Here is a 12,123-nt window from a genome sequence, read left to right as displayed (position 1 = left end):
TTATGAGTTTTAGGAAGGAATTGGAAGCCATGAGTTACTGACATTGCATCAGTATCTCATAGCCTCCAATTCCTTCAAAAAATGGGAGAAACTTTGTCCGAATAGTTTAACATTCGGACAAAGTTTCTCCCATTTTAAGAAGGAATTGGAGGGTAAGAGATATACCATATGAATGTATATCTCTTACCCTCCAATTCCTCTAGAAAGTGTCCAAACTTTGGGTTAATTGCAAAGTATTAACCCAAAGTTTGGACACTTTCAAGTGGAGATGGAAGGCTTTGGGGTATATATTAATACAATATACCTCAAAGCCTTCCATCTCCACTACAAATGTGAGAAACTTTGTCCGAATAGTTTAACATTCGGACAAAGTTTCTCCCATCTTTCAATGTAATTGCTACCTGTGAGGTACTGACTTGAAGTCAGTGCTTCACAGGTAGCAATATCCAAAAATTTAAAAACATTTTATCAGTTCGTTAGAGAACTAGAGCCTCCTAGGTACTGAACCAGAATCAGTGCCTAGGGACTCTAGTGATCTATATAAATCTGAGAAACTTTGAGGAAATTGTTCGACATTTCCTCAAAGTTTCTCAGCAATTTAGCGAGGAATGTTCGTTATCGTGTAGATATTTATAATATATACATGATAACAAACATTCCCCGCTAAAAGATGTAAAATCTTATAAGAAATAATTGCAAAAGAATAACAAATTGCAACAAATTTTATATGAAACTGAACCTTATGAGGTAGTGATTCAAGATCACCGCCTCATAAGATTCAGTTTCAATCTCAAGTATCTCAAAAGTAAGGCTCTATTTTTTGCCATGTAAAGTGTCACTTTTTCTGTCCAAATGATAAGTTATTCAGAGAAAGTTTCCCAGCTATCAAGAGGGAATTGTTCCTTATGAGGTATATATTCATACTGTATACCTCATAAGGAACAATTCCCTCCTTAAAACGAGAAAACTTGTTCGAAATTGTTTATCATTTCGAACAAGTTTTCTCGTTTTTAATAAGAAACTAAAGGCTATGAGGCACTGATTATATATTAGTGCCTCACAGCCTTTAGTTTCTAATAGATAGCTGGGAAACTTTCTCCAAATGATAAGTTATTCAGAGAAAGTTTCCCAGCTATCAAGAGGGAATTGTTCCTTATGAGGTATATAGTTATAATGTATACCTCATAAGGAACAATTCCCTCATTAAAATCGTAGATATTTTTTACTTATTACTCATGCTTTCAAAATCACAATCCTCTGAAAAGTTATTTTTTATTAAGAATTTAGAATTTTGATAAATACCTTTTTTCAATTTGATATAATACTTATATATTTTCAAAAAGACATTTTGAAAAGATATCTCAAAAGTTCTCTGAAAACCTATTTTTGATTAATTTTGAGAAATATCCGTATTAAATTAATCAATAAATTCATTCAACACTACTTTAATTTTTAAATTCAAAAAATTATATGTGCTTCTTAAAATGTCTCACAAAAATTTTATTATAAAATTATATACAATATTAAAAATCCCACAACATTTTTTACTTTACATAATCGTACTTCCTCGACGATTAATTTCCCCTCAATTTCTATCGTTGACCGAACTTAGCATGCAACAATACCACAGATAATTTTGCATTTTTTACAAAGTAATACGACGATATGAGTTATTTGGTCAGATCTAAAAGAATCAAAATAATGTGTGTATGACATCATCCTTATGCATTGATTTAATTTTATCGGCCTTAAGCGCCTATAGAATTGATCAAAAGCAAAGATTAAAAAATCAAAATTATTTTAAAAGATTTTTGCATTAATCATAAAAATACGCATTCTACATAATGAATACATCATAAAAATTTTTCCGAACTTAATAAAAATCAAATTGAAAAATATATCAAATGAAGGTTATGGTAAAACCATAATTATTCTATGTGAAATTTTTGCCGTGCTTATAGATGTGTTTTAACCCTTGCTTAACTGAGAGTGATTCAGTAAGGTTTAGTAAATCAATACAAATCAATTAGAATTTGTTGATAAATGATATTCTCCAGCGTCAACAGATGATATGTGAATGAGTCTTCTTGGATATTTTCTTCTATTTTAATTAAATCGATAGAGAATTGGAAAAACTTTCAACAAATTTGTGTCACTTTTAATCACAAAATTTTGTTTTTTTATTTGGCATTCCATTTGACTATAATTCTTTTTTATTGATTTTTTGATTTTGACTCATAAAAATTTTGTTTTATGTGAATTTTTGTTATTTAAAATGCAATCCTTAATCCTTTGCTAGCGTTCATGAAAAAAAAAGTAGTGGGGCTTCCAGGCGCGTTGCGCCCTTTAGCCCCGAAGATGTTTAGGATAAATGAAGTTTTTATTCGGAGGGCTTCCAGGCGCGTTGCGCCCTCTAGCCCCGAAGATGTTTAGGATAAATGAAGTTTTTATTCGGAGGGCTTCCAGGCGCGTTGCGCCCTCTAGCCCATAAGAAATTTTGCCCAAGACCCAAGAGGAGGACCGAACCCCAGCCGACCAGCCGGTGACAAAACCAAAACCGTTGTTATTTACATCATATTAATAGTGTCACCTTTTTAAATGTCACTTTTTGTGTCACTTTTCACAAATTATATATGTTTTCATGTTTTGTCACTTTTCGGTCGCTTTTCGGGTAAAAAATTTTTATTATTATATATAAATGAATTTTACAAAACCACCATTACCGTTCTTTGGAAATAAGAGTAGATGTAAAGATATTATATTGAGAGAACTTAAGAAACTACCGAATGGTCTAACATTTGTAGATTTGTTCGGTGGAAGTTTCTATATATCCCATTTATGTCATACCGTATTTCCTGACTCAAAGATTATATGCAATGACTTCGACAACTATATGGACCGTCTCAAACATATTCCAGACACAAACAATATATTGAAAGAGTTAAAAGAAAAGATACCTATAGGTAAGATGGAACGTATACCATTAGATAAGAAAAATATTGTGAGAGAGGTTTTGAAAAAAGCAGAATATATAGACTGGGATAGTATATCTGCTAGACTATTATATAGTGGTGCTATAAGAGTTCATGACATTGAAACACTTATGTCAAAAGTTTTATATCTTAACTATACAAATGTTTTCAAAGAGGACATAGAAAAATATATTGAGGGTATAGAGTTTGTGAGATGTCATTGGACAGAGTTGTATGAAAAATATAAAGACAAGGAAAATGTTTTCTTTATAGTGGACCCGCCGTTCTATAACACATGGGATTTTCAATACCAAGTAGACTGGACTTTGAGAGACTCTTTAGAAACTTTAGACGTTATACATAACTGTCCATGCTTTTACTTTACATCCGATAAAAGTGGTTTGGAAACCGTTATGAGATGGTTAGAGGACATACATGACTATGAGTTTATATATGACAAGATAGAATATGAGAGAGGTCCTATAAACTGGAGAAAGTGTCACAATAAAGAAATTTTATGAGTAAGTAAATGTGGTTTGAAATAGGACTACTTGTTTTAGGTTTTTTCCATTGTGTCATTTATTTATTTGACGTGGCAGAAAAGTACAGAGAATATGAAGATGAACCAATGCCTGCAAATGTTCAGCATATGTACTCGTAAGAGATATTTTTATCTTAATATTAAATGGACGCACAAACTTAGCGAATGCACAGCAACCTGGACAACCAAACCCAGAGAATATTCCAAATGAAGTTAGAATACAAACTGCAATGGCAAACTATGGTCAAGTGCCAACAGATGTACAAATGCAAACTGCCATGTCAAATGACGCTGCGTTAGGTTTGCCACCATGGTATGCAAATATGAGATGGAAAGAGTTTTATACAAACCCTGAAGTGGGATATAAACAACTTTATGCAGATGACGCGAACACAGGAGTTGACCAGAATATGTTTTCTACCAGAGGAGAAACAGAATGTATGAGCTCCAGTTAAAGAATGCTATGGAACTCAACAGGAAACGTAAGAGACTAGGCGGACATTAGATTTTTACTACTAGTAAATGGGTTTCTTCAGTAGTATTGGAAACTTCTTCAGAAGAGTTGGAAGAGGTATATGGAATGGAATAAAATCTGTCGGAAGAGGAATTTGGAACGGAGTCAAAAATATTGGTAAAAGAGTAGGTCAGTTTTGTTGGTATTTATACTAAAGACCCTGAACCAGAAGAACAAGCTCCTGTTATACAACAGCTGAACCTGCACCACAGTCTAGTTGGCAACCAAATCCAACACCTCAACCGTATTAAAAAGTTATATTTTTATCGTTCGATAGTAGTTGTATATGAAACTAAGTTCTAAGTAAAACGCATGGTATAATGGAATTATTCTTTTTCTTCCATCTGTAGTAAAACCATACTTGAAAGTCTGAAATACTTCCACTTGGTGGTTCGTATAACTTTGTAGGTTTTCGTAAAAGTCATTTGCCAAGCATAAGAAAGAGTTTTGGGCGCCAGAAAATGAAGCATGAACTATCACAGCATCTTGGTCGAAAACATCTTTAAATAAATATGGTTCATCTCTTGCATATCGACTGTAGATATTTGCTAAAGGAGGTTCAACTTTCTGATTTAACATTCTTTGCAAATAATACCATGACATTGCAGTGAATTCTGTATATATTTGTTCGTCTTTATTTGGATTGTCTTCGTAGATTTGAAATGACACTTGTGAATTTTGTTTGTCATATACAATTCTCACATAAAGTGTGCTATCGGTATTCGCATATTCATCAGCATATTTTGCATAACATGAATTTATTTTATCTTCTATATTTTTTAATGCAACCTGTAGAGAAGATGAGAGGTCAACTTGTATTAGCTCAATTTCTTCCCACATTTTTTCGTTGCCCTTCAGATGTATAATCTATATGAAACCTTACAATAAATGGAAAACTTTTATCTTCTACAGACACAAACTTTATTCTTCGAAAGCCAATAGCTTTTGTGACGGATGGGTCTCTTAACCATCTTAATGGGTAGTCAAAACGATAGCCTTCATGCTTTACGGTATCTGTCTCAAACTTTTGACCGACATTAGTAAAAAGTTCATCTAATGGTTTAGTTGTAGCAACTCTAGAATTTTCTTTTTCTATTGAAGCATATTTTATCTATAATAAAAATGTCAAATGAAACAGCGTCTATGAGAGAAATACAACACAACCGACAACTCATTATGCAAGCTCTAAATAAGAACACAACAAACTTTTCAAACTATTCTAAGATATCTGAGTCATTGAAAGGGGGTGACTTAAAACTGACATTAAACCCTATAAACAGATGAGTTTCTATTTCAAGACAATAAGAACAATACTGTCTGTATAAATCCAACAAAGGAACTTTAAACGAGAAACCTATAAATGAACTTCTTTTGAAAGCAGATGTTGACAACAAAGCTGACAAAGAATATGTAGACGATGCAATAGCAAAAGAAGAAGAAAGAGCTAACAATGCTTATGCAACAAAAGAACATACTCATCCTGAACTAGCAGACAAAACATATGTGACAATAAAATGTCAAGTGAAGTGACAAGAGCTGAAAACGAATATTCTAAAAAGGCTCATATACATTATATTAACCAAATACCAAGTCTTAAGGAAACATTAGAGACAAAGCAGATAAGACTCATACACATTCTATATCTGATATTACAAACTTACAAGAAACCTTAAACAGGAAAAGTGACGTTGGACATACACATACCATTGCAAATATTACAAACTTACAAGAAACCTTAAACAGGAAAAGTGACGTTGGACATACACATACCATTGCAAATATTACAAACGTACAAGAAACCTTAAACAGGAAAAGTGCCGTTGGACATACAGTTAGTATACATATCATGGGTACGGAGTCACTGCGCGCCTCCTTATCCATTATATGTGAATTTGACACTTTACAAAACTGCTAACGTATATTTTACAACACAAACGACAACACTATCTTAACCTTAAATATTTACAAAGCCGCCAACCACTTCACCTCACTAATGTAAAAAATAAACGTTCTCACTTACAAAAGTATTGCAACTCCTCCCATTGCTGTGCTTCACATAACAGTTCATATTCTTCTGACTCACTTTCTTCTTCATATAGGTCAAAATCACTGTCAAAATAAATGTTAGTAAGTTTTGACAAAGCTAATGAAACACGCTTACCGTTTGTATCGTATGCTTGTATAAACTTTCCATTATGCTTGTAGTCATAAACGCTCAAACTAACTTTACCCTTTCTCCCTCGTATCTGATAGAATGTATTTTCACGAGGAACGAAGAACAAATTCTTGAACTCATGACCGTTGTAGTTTGTTATCTCAATAGTTTTCGTCATTTATATAAAAATAAACTTAAAAATAAATGATATCACCACCCTCACACGTATGAAAACATAATGCAAAAATAAATTTAGGGTAGAAGGTTAGATCTAACCCGATATCTAACCTCTTTTCTACCATGTTGAATTCATTGCTTTATAACTCTCTTCCTTTCTCCAACTCTTCTAGCTTCTTCTTAAGTTCAGCAATGTTGTCCTCATGAAGTTTAATCTTTCTCAAAATTCCTTCTTTATCTAATGGTTGCTTTATCTTTCTAAACTGAACTCTACCATCTTTCATTTGATGAATGTAAAAACCTTCTGGAATAGTTCCTGATTTAATGTATTCTACCAAAAACTTTTGTTTCATTGCTTCAGTGACTTTAGTCGTCATTTCAATCAAATAAAAATTTTAATATTAAATAAAAATAACGTTATTTTTTCAGTAAGGAAACGCAGGAGTTTTACGATTTATTTGAGAAGTAGGTTCTGGTTTAAATGTTGGAGTCGGTTTAGGAGTTGACTTTTGAACAGGAGTTTGTACTTCCATAGGTTCAGGAGTCATTGAAGGTGTGTTTGTGAAGGCGTTGGTTTTGGCGAAGGTGTTGGAGTTTGTTTAACTTCACTACTTCAGTATTATTTACAACATTTGCTTTATTTCTTTTCAACATCATAACTGCTCCTGCTGTAGCTAGCAAACCTAGTGGGAGACCATATCTTATATAAGGACTTGACCAAATGCTATTTTTGACAGAGCTGGTGGAACACCTAACCTTGGTGAGACTGCTCTTTGCCATTGTGCAGCTCGTAAGAAATATTCAATAGGTGCTCCATAATCGTTTGGTAAAGTTTGTTTCATAGATGGTGAAGGTTCACGAGAGCTTGATGAAGAACTCATTTATAAGCTTTAAAAATAAACGTTCATCCTTTATTCCTCACTGTCGTCCGCGGCTAAGTTATAGTCATCTAATCTTATTATGGGGATGCCTGACGCACCTGAATGGCAAAGCAACAATCCCTCATAAATCCAATAAGTGGCTTTGGTACATTTTCAGTTGCTAGTTCAATAGGTCCTTTAACAGACAATTTGTATGTTATTGGAGCAGTAGATGTTTGACCTTGCTGGAAGCAAAAGTCCACTTCTGTTGGAAAACCACATAAGAAATGTGTGTTGTCATAGCTATCCCATTTATGTTCCACACTACCATCATCCACCAATGACCTCATAACATCTTCATTAAATCCTATCATATCATTGTTTGTATTGCAAGCGTTCGCAACCATTTCATAAAATACAGGTCCATATGATTTTTCAGGTTCTGCAGGCATATTTCCATAAGCTCCCATGGAAAGCTGAAGATATTTAAACTTAGGGTTCTCAAAATTAACATAATAGTTGTCTTTCTTTCTAAATAGTGCCCAAATACTTTTAACATTAATAGGCGTATAAGCTGCTGTAAATGTTGCACTTGAACTATCTGTATTCTTTGAGAATGAACCGTCCATAGGAATCCAATCCATAACTTTAACAGGAAAACATAAAGCCTCGTTTGTATAATGTTCTACAAGTTCTGTATAAATGTTAGGGTCTAAAGAGAATGACTTTGGATGAATGAAACATTCATTAAAATCCATCTTTGTTCGAAATAGTTGCTGGGTTACAGTTGTAATAGTAACTGTTCCACTAGCTTCTACTGCCTTCGTTATCATAGTGAATGGTTCATTCCATGGAACAAATTTATTTGTCGGTGGATTTGAATCTGAAGCAAATGCAACTTTAAGAGTTGGATTGAAAGCAATGATATCATTTACAGATATAGATGTGCATTGTAAGGCGTCGCTACTGAACTTTACTTTAAGCTGAATGTTTCCTGCAAAAGCTGGAATAAATCGAATAGCTTCTAATGGAAGGAATCTTCTAACAGGAATTCTTAAACGAAGCTTAAAATCAAATGATTTTCCTGCTGTAATTGGACCACTAACAATTTGTCCTGTTCTGCATGTTCCCGAATGACTCCATACATCTTCATGTCGAGTCTTTGAGAAAACATCTACTTTCTTTATTTGTTCGGTAGTTTGTGAGTTTGAAGTTATATATGCTTCTTCTCTTGCGTTGTCTTGAGAATATACGATACGACCATTTGCAAGGATTTGATATCCAGCAACTGCATAGAAAGCGTCATCGAAACCAATCCAAAATCCTGGTGGGTTTGTTTTATTGGAACCTGAACCAATTTCTTTATCTACAATAAATTGACCTTCCATTTTATACGTAATGAATGTATTGTAAAGGTCCAACATATTTTCACCAGGAGGTGAGAGATTGAATGTTACCCATGTGTTATCTTTAGCAGTTCCAGGTTGTGATGGAATCTTTGCGTCAGAATATTTTCTATTATTGTCACCAATTTGAACTGCATTGTCTATGATATCGAAATATGAGCGAATCTGATGAATATGCTCTGCTGGAGTAAATTCGTTTAGCTGTTCGTTCTGCATGTATTTACTTCAGATAAAAATATCTATTTACTTCATTATTCTCACTCTTCTTCTTGGCATTCGTGGTGGAAGTTGTTTCTTGACATTTTCAATGAACTGTACATTCTCTTTTGTCTCAACTTCTTTCACTGGTGGGTCAGGGTTCTTTGACTCGGTTTGTTTTTCAATGAAATTCACGAACTTTGCAATAAGCTCTTGGTTCGTTATTGAAAGTACATCTGGCTTCTTTTCTTCTGGTTCTATTGACTTTTCAGTTTGAACAGAAGGTTTTATATGGGCTTCGTGGACTTCACCCTTGCCATGCACCTTAATGTTGTCGCTTTCTGCATTCGCTAATGGAACCTTTCTTTTTCTTACGTATATTTTACCATCTTTACTCTGACTTACGTAATAGAAAGGATGTTGTATTCCTCTTGCGTCATTTAATATAATAGACTCTCGCTCTGATTTTGACAAGCTCATTTTACATCGGTTAAAGTTTTAATTTTGTTTTTTATCTGCAGTCAAATGACTCAGAGAAGCCCTACGGACAAGACCCAAGGGGTCATAGATGTTGAAGCATTGAAGAAAGAAATTCGTGAGCAAATTTTATCCGAACTGAAGGAACAAAAACAAGAACAAAAGCCAGAGAGACCAAAGAGAAAACTTAGTGAAAAACAACTTGCTGCATTAGCTGCTGGAAAACAAAAGAACCCAAGACTACTGGCGAAGAAAGCTAGAGAAGAAGCTGAAGCAAAAGCTAAAGAAGCTGAAGCAAAGAAAGAGTAAATGGTTATTTTTATCCGAACTAAATGTATAGACAAATACCTTTATCTGTTGCGTTCAGTAGTGAAAACCCTGACGTCAAAATAAAGGGGAACAGAGTAACGTTTAAGTTTCCAACAGACTGGATTGTGAACATAAATGAAGAGAAGTACATTGGCATAACATCTATGTATATAACACGTGCTTTCAGAAAGGTTGACTTTATACTTCAAGTCGAGATAGAAAATGACGAACAGTCTTTAAGCACCCAAAACATTCACATATACAAATACTTTAAAGACGATACAACATTGTTGCAATGTATGTTTTCATTTAATGAGATGTTCGAGAAAAAGTTCAACATTGAAGTACAAACTTTACAGCCTTTACATGAGTTTCTTGTACAACTGAAAGAAGAAGGTAGTCAGCCACAACTTATAGACTTTCATTATGAATTTAATGAAAATGAAGATGGAACTCATGTCTGTCAGTTTGTTATATATTCACCATTCAATGAAGTAGCTAAAAAGAAAGAAAATCCATTACGTATAAGATTTCAAATCTCTGAACCCAATGATGATTTCAAGAATGTTTTCAATTATGATGCAATGCTTCCGAGGAAAAATGAATTTTCAAAGATTGTAACACCTGGCGTTTGGGATAGAAAGCAAGCTATATTATATTCAAACTTAAGTAAGGGAGTTGAAAATGAGTTCATTGGTCATACAAGAACTTCACCACTTCCTAACCCTAAATACTATAAATTAACTGGCTTCAATCGTGAGTTTTGGATAGACATGTTCTCCACTCATGACCATAACTGCCCAGTGTTCTTACCTCCAGACCATAAGGACTGTCTCTACATTGAAGCACAACTCTTAAACTCTACCATTGCAGTATTGTAAATGACCACATGGGCTTCGCCCTTGCCGCTAGCGGCTTATTTTTATCATGAATGGTCTCACTGCTGACAAAAATAAATGACCTCATTATTTTTCTCATTCATGACCTCAGAACTTAAGCTTTCTTATGAATGAAGTCTTAGTCTGAATAGAAAAGTTAAACTTTTCAGCAAAGCAAGGACTAGAAGACTTACATAAGTCAAATCCAATCTCTTGACCGTCATAAAGTGCTTTATATAACTTCATAACACTGAACTCAGAGTCTTTGTCATATGTTCCAACAGGTATGTGAATGTTCTTATCTTCATTGTAATAGCATTGTATAGCTTCAGGAAACATTTCATTTGCTGTTAAAGCAAGGACGTCTTGTTTGACACCTTTGCAACGTGCATGGAATGCAACTTCATTTAAATCATTCGTGAGTAAGTCTATGTAAGTCTTCTTTCCACAAAATATTGACTTGTATGCTAAACTTTGTTTTCCAAGTGTTATTTCTGCGAAGTCAGAATGAAATTGACCAAGGTTCTTTCCTATAAGTTCGCGACCGTATCTCTTCTTAAACTCTGCTGCAAGCTTAGGTATGTCTTCATTGAAAATATGCATGCTATCACAGTCCTGGTAAAAGATTTGAAGTCCCATATCTTCAGCAGTACAGAATACTTCACACATTATTCTCTTCGACATAGATAAGATATTAACACCTAAGGGGCAAAAGTTAAAGTGTCTGCAAATGCTTTTCGTTAGCTTGAAAATAGTTTTATCTGAACCATCCAAACCTTCGAACTTCACTATATGGTTATAATTTCTTATAGCATATCTTATAGCATCTTTGTCATTTACTATGGTTATTTTTGACTCAATAGGAGATAGAATAGTTTTGCCATAAATACTGTTCAAAATTAATTTAATATTTTCTTGCAAAGGATTTCCTTCTTTCTTATACTTTAACCTTAACTCAAACAACTTCTTTACTTCATCTCTTATTCTAATATCTCTGTTTCCATCGTAATAGTATCCTTGCAACACTTCACATTTGACACCTTGATATTTTATGAGGTCTTGTAATGTTATATGGTCAACATACATTAAACAGCAAGTGTTTGAACTTCTGGGAACGTTAAGTTCTGGATTTAGTTCAGGGTCACAAACTATTAAAGGAAAGTGTCTATGTATGCCAATCTCTGTTATCTTAATGAGAACAAAGAAGCCAGACATAAACTTTTCACCAATGGGTTCCTTTTGGTCGTCATCGAATAAATGTCTCATGAGATACTCCGTGCTTAACATTTCTTTCTTCATAACCTTTGGAATACCTTCTAAAGTATAAAGTCTTGCTATAGCGGATGGATATAATGAAACAGCGTCGAAATCAGCAATGAGTTTCTTTTCGCTCTTTTGTTTCATGTTATCTGACAGCATACATCTTCCACCTTGAATACAGCGTGAAATAAATTCTCTTGGTTTATTTGAGAGGTCATATAAATTTCCATTCGGGAAGTACACTCTGTTCTCAAACAATTTGTTAGCAATAGAACAAATACTAACGTAGTCATATACGTTTAAATCAAACTCTTTCAATATGTCATTGCGGAACTTAACAAAACCTTCTCTTAAAATTCTTACATCTTGTTTGCAA

The 12,123-nt window shown here is 33.8% G+C and overlaps 6 protein-coding genes and 3 pseudogenes across 9 annotated transcripts, besides 4 other annotated features; 2 read left to right on the top strand and 7 right to left on the bottom strand.

Moving 5' to 3' along the window:
* Window positions 1–842: part of a mobile genetic element that runs on past the window's edge.
* A 28-nt stretch (window positions 843–870) lies between these two features.
* Window positions 871–957: a mobile genetic element.
* Window positions 958–4,282: 3,325 nt separating this feature from the next.
* Window positions 4,283–5,131, bottom strand: TVAGG3_0502660 (annotated as a pseudogene). The gene has a single exon. A coding segment is annotated over exon 1 (849 nt).
* A 508-nt stretch (window positions 5,132–5,639) lies between these two features.
* Window positions 5,640–12,123: part of a mobile genetic element that runs on past the window's edge.
* Window positions 5,858–12,123: part of a mobile genetic element that runs on past the window's edge.
* Window positions 6,040–6,360, bottom strand: TVAGG3_0502650 (uncharacterized protein; the record flags this gene model as incomplete). The annotated part of the gene is made up of 1 exon (XM_051236699.1): window positions 6,040–6,360. The coding sequence occupies one exon, from the start codon at window positions 6,358–6,360 to the stop codon at window positions 6,040–6,042; it is 321 nt and encodes a 106-aa protein (XP_051094523.1).
* On the bottom strand, window positions 6,500–6,736 carry TVAGG3_0502640 (uncharacterized protein; the record flags this gene model as incomplete). The annotated part of the gene is made up of 1 exon (XM_051236698.1): window positions 6,500–6,736. One exon carries the CDS (start codon window positions 6,734–6,736, stop codon window positions 6,500–6,502), a length of 237 nt encoding a protein of 78 aa, XP_051094522.1.
* Window positions 6,785–7,240, bottom strand: TVAGG3_0502630 (annotated as a pseudogene). The gene has a single exon. A coding segment is annotated over exon 1 (456 nt).
* TVAGG3_0502620 lies at window positions 7,271–8,052 on the bottom strand (annotated as a pseudogene). The gene has a single exon. A coding segment is annotated over exon 1 (782 nt).
* On the bottom strand, window positions 8,939–9,303 carry TVAGG3_0502610 (uncharacterized protein; the record flags this gene model as incomplete). Its single annotated transcript, XM_051236697.1, has 1 exon — window positions 8,939–9,303. A coding segment is annotated over one exon (365 nt), but the record flags the coding sequence as incomplete, so codon positions are not given.
* TVAGG3_0502600 (uncharacterized protein) lies at window positions 9,349–9,609 on the top strand (the record flags this gene model as incomplete). The annotated part of the gene is made up of 1 exon (XM_051236696.1): window positions 9,349–9,609. The coding sequence occupies one exon, from the start codon at window positions 9,349–9,351 to the stop codon at window positions 9,607–9,609; it is 261 nt and encodes an 86-aa protein (XP_051094520.1).
* TVAGG3_0502590 (uncharacterized protein) lies at window positions 9,927–10,490 on the top strand (the record flags this gene model as incomplete). Its single annotated transcript, XM_051236695.1, has 1 exon — window positions 9,927–10,490. The coding sequence occupies one exon, from the start codon at window positions 9,927–9,929 to the stop codon at window positions 10,488–10,490; it is 564 nt and encodes a 187-aa protein (XP_051094519.1).
* On the bottom strand, window positions 10,596–11,891 carry TVAGG3_0502580 (organellar and viral DNA polymerase type B; the record flags this gene model as incomplete). The annotated part of the gene is made up of 1 exon (XM_051236694.1): window positions 10,596–11,891. One exon carries the CDS (start codon window positions 11,889–11,891, stop codon window positions 10,596–10,598), a length of 1,296 nt encoding a protein of 431 aa, XP_051094518.1.

The sequence above is a fragment of the Trichomonas vaginalis genome, chromosome II (assembly GCF_026262505.1).
Source record: "Trichomonas vaginalis G3 chromosome II, whole genome shotgun sequence".
NCBI lineage: Eukaryota > Parabasalia > Trichomonadida > Trichomonadidae > Trichomonas > Trichomonas vaginalis.
Note: the sequence above shows the minus strand (reverse complement) of the source record. Positions and strands in the feature narration are given on the sequence as shown.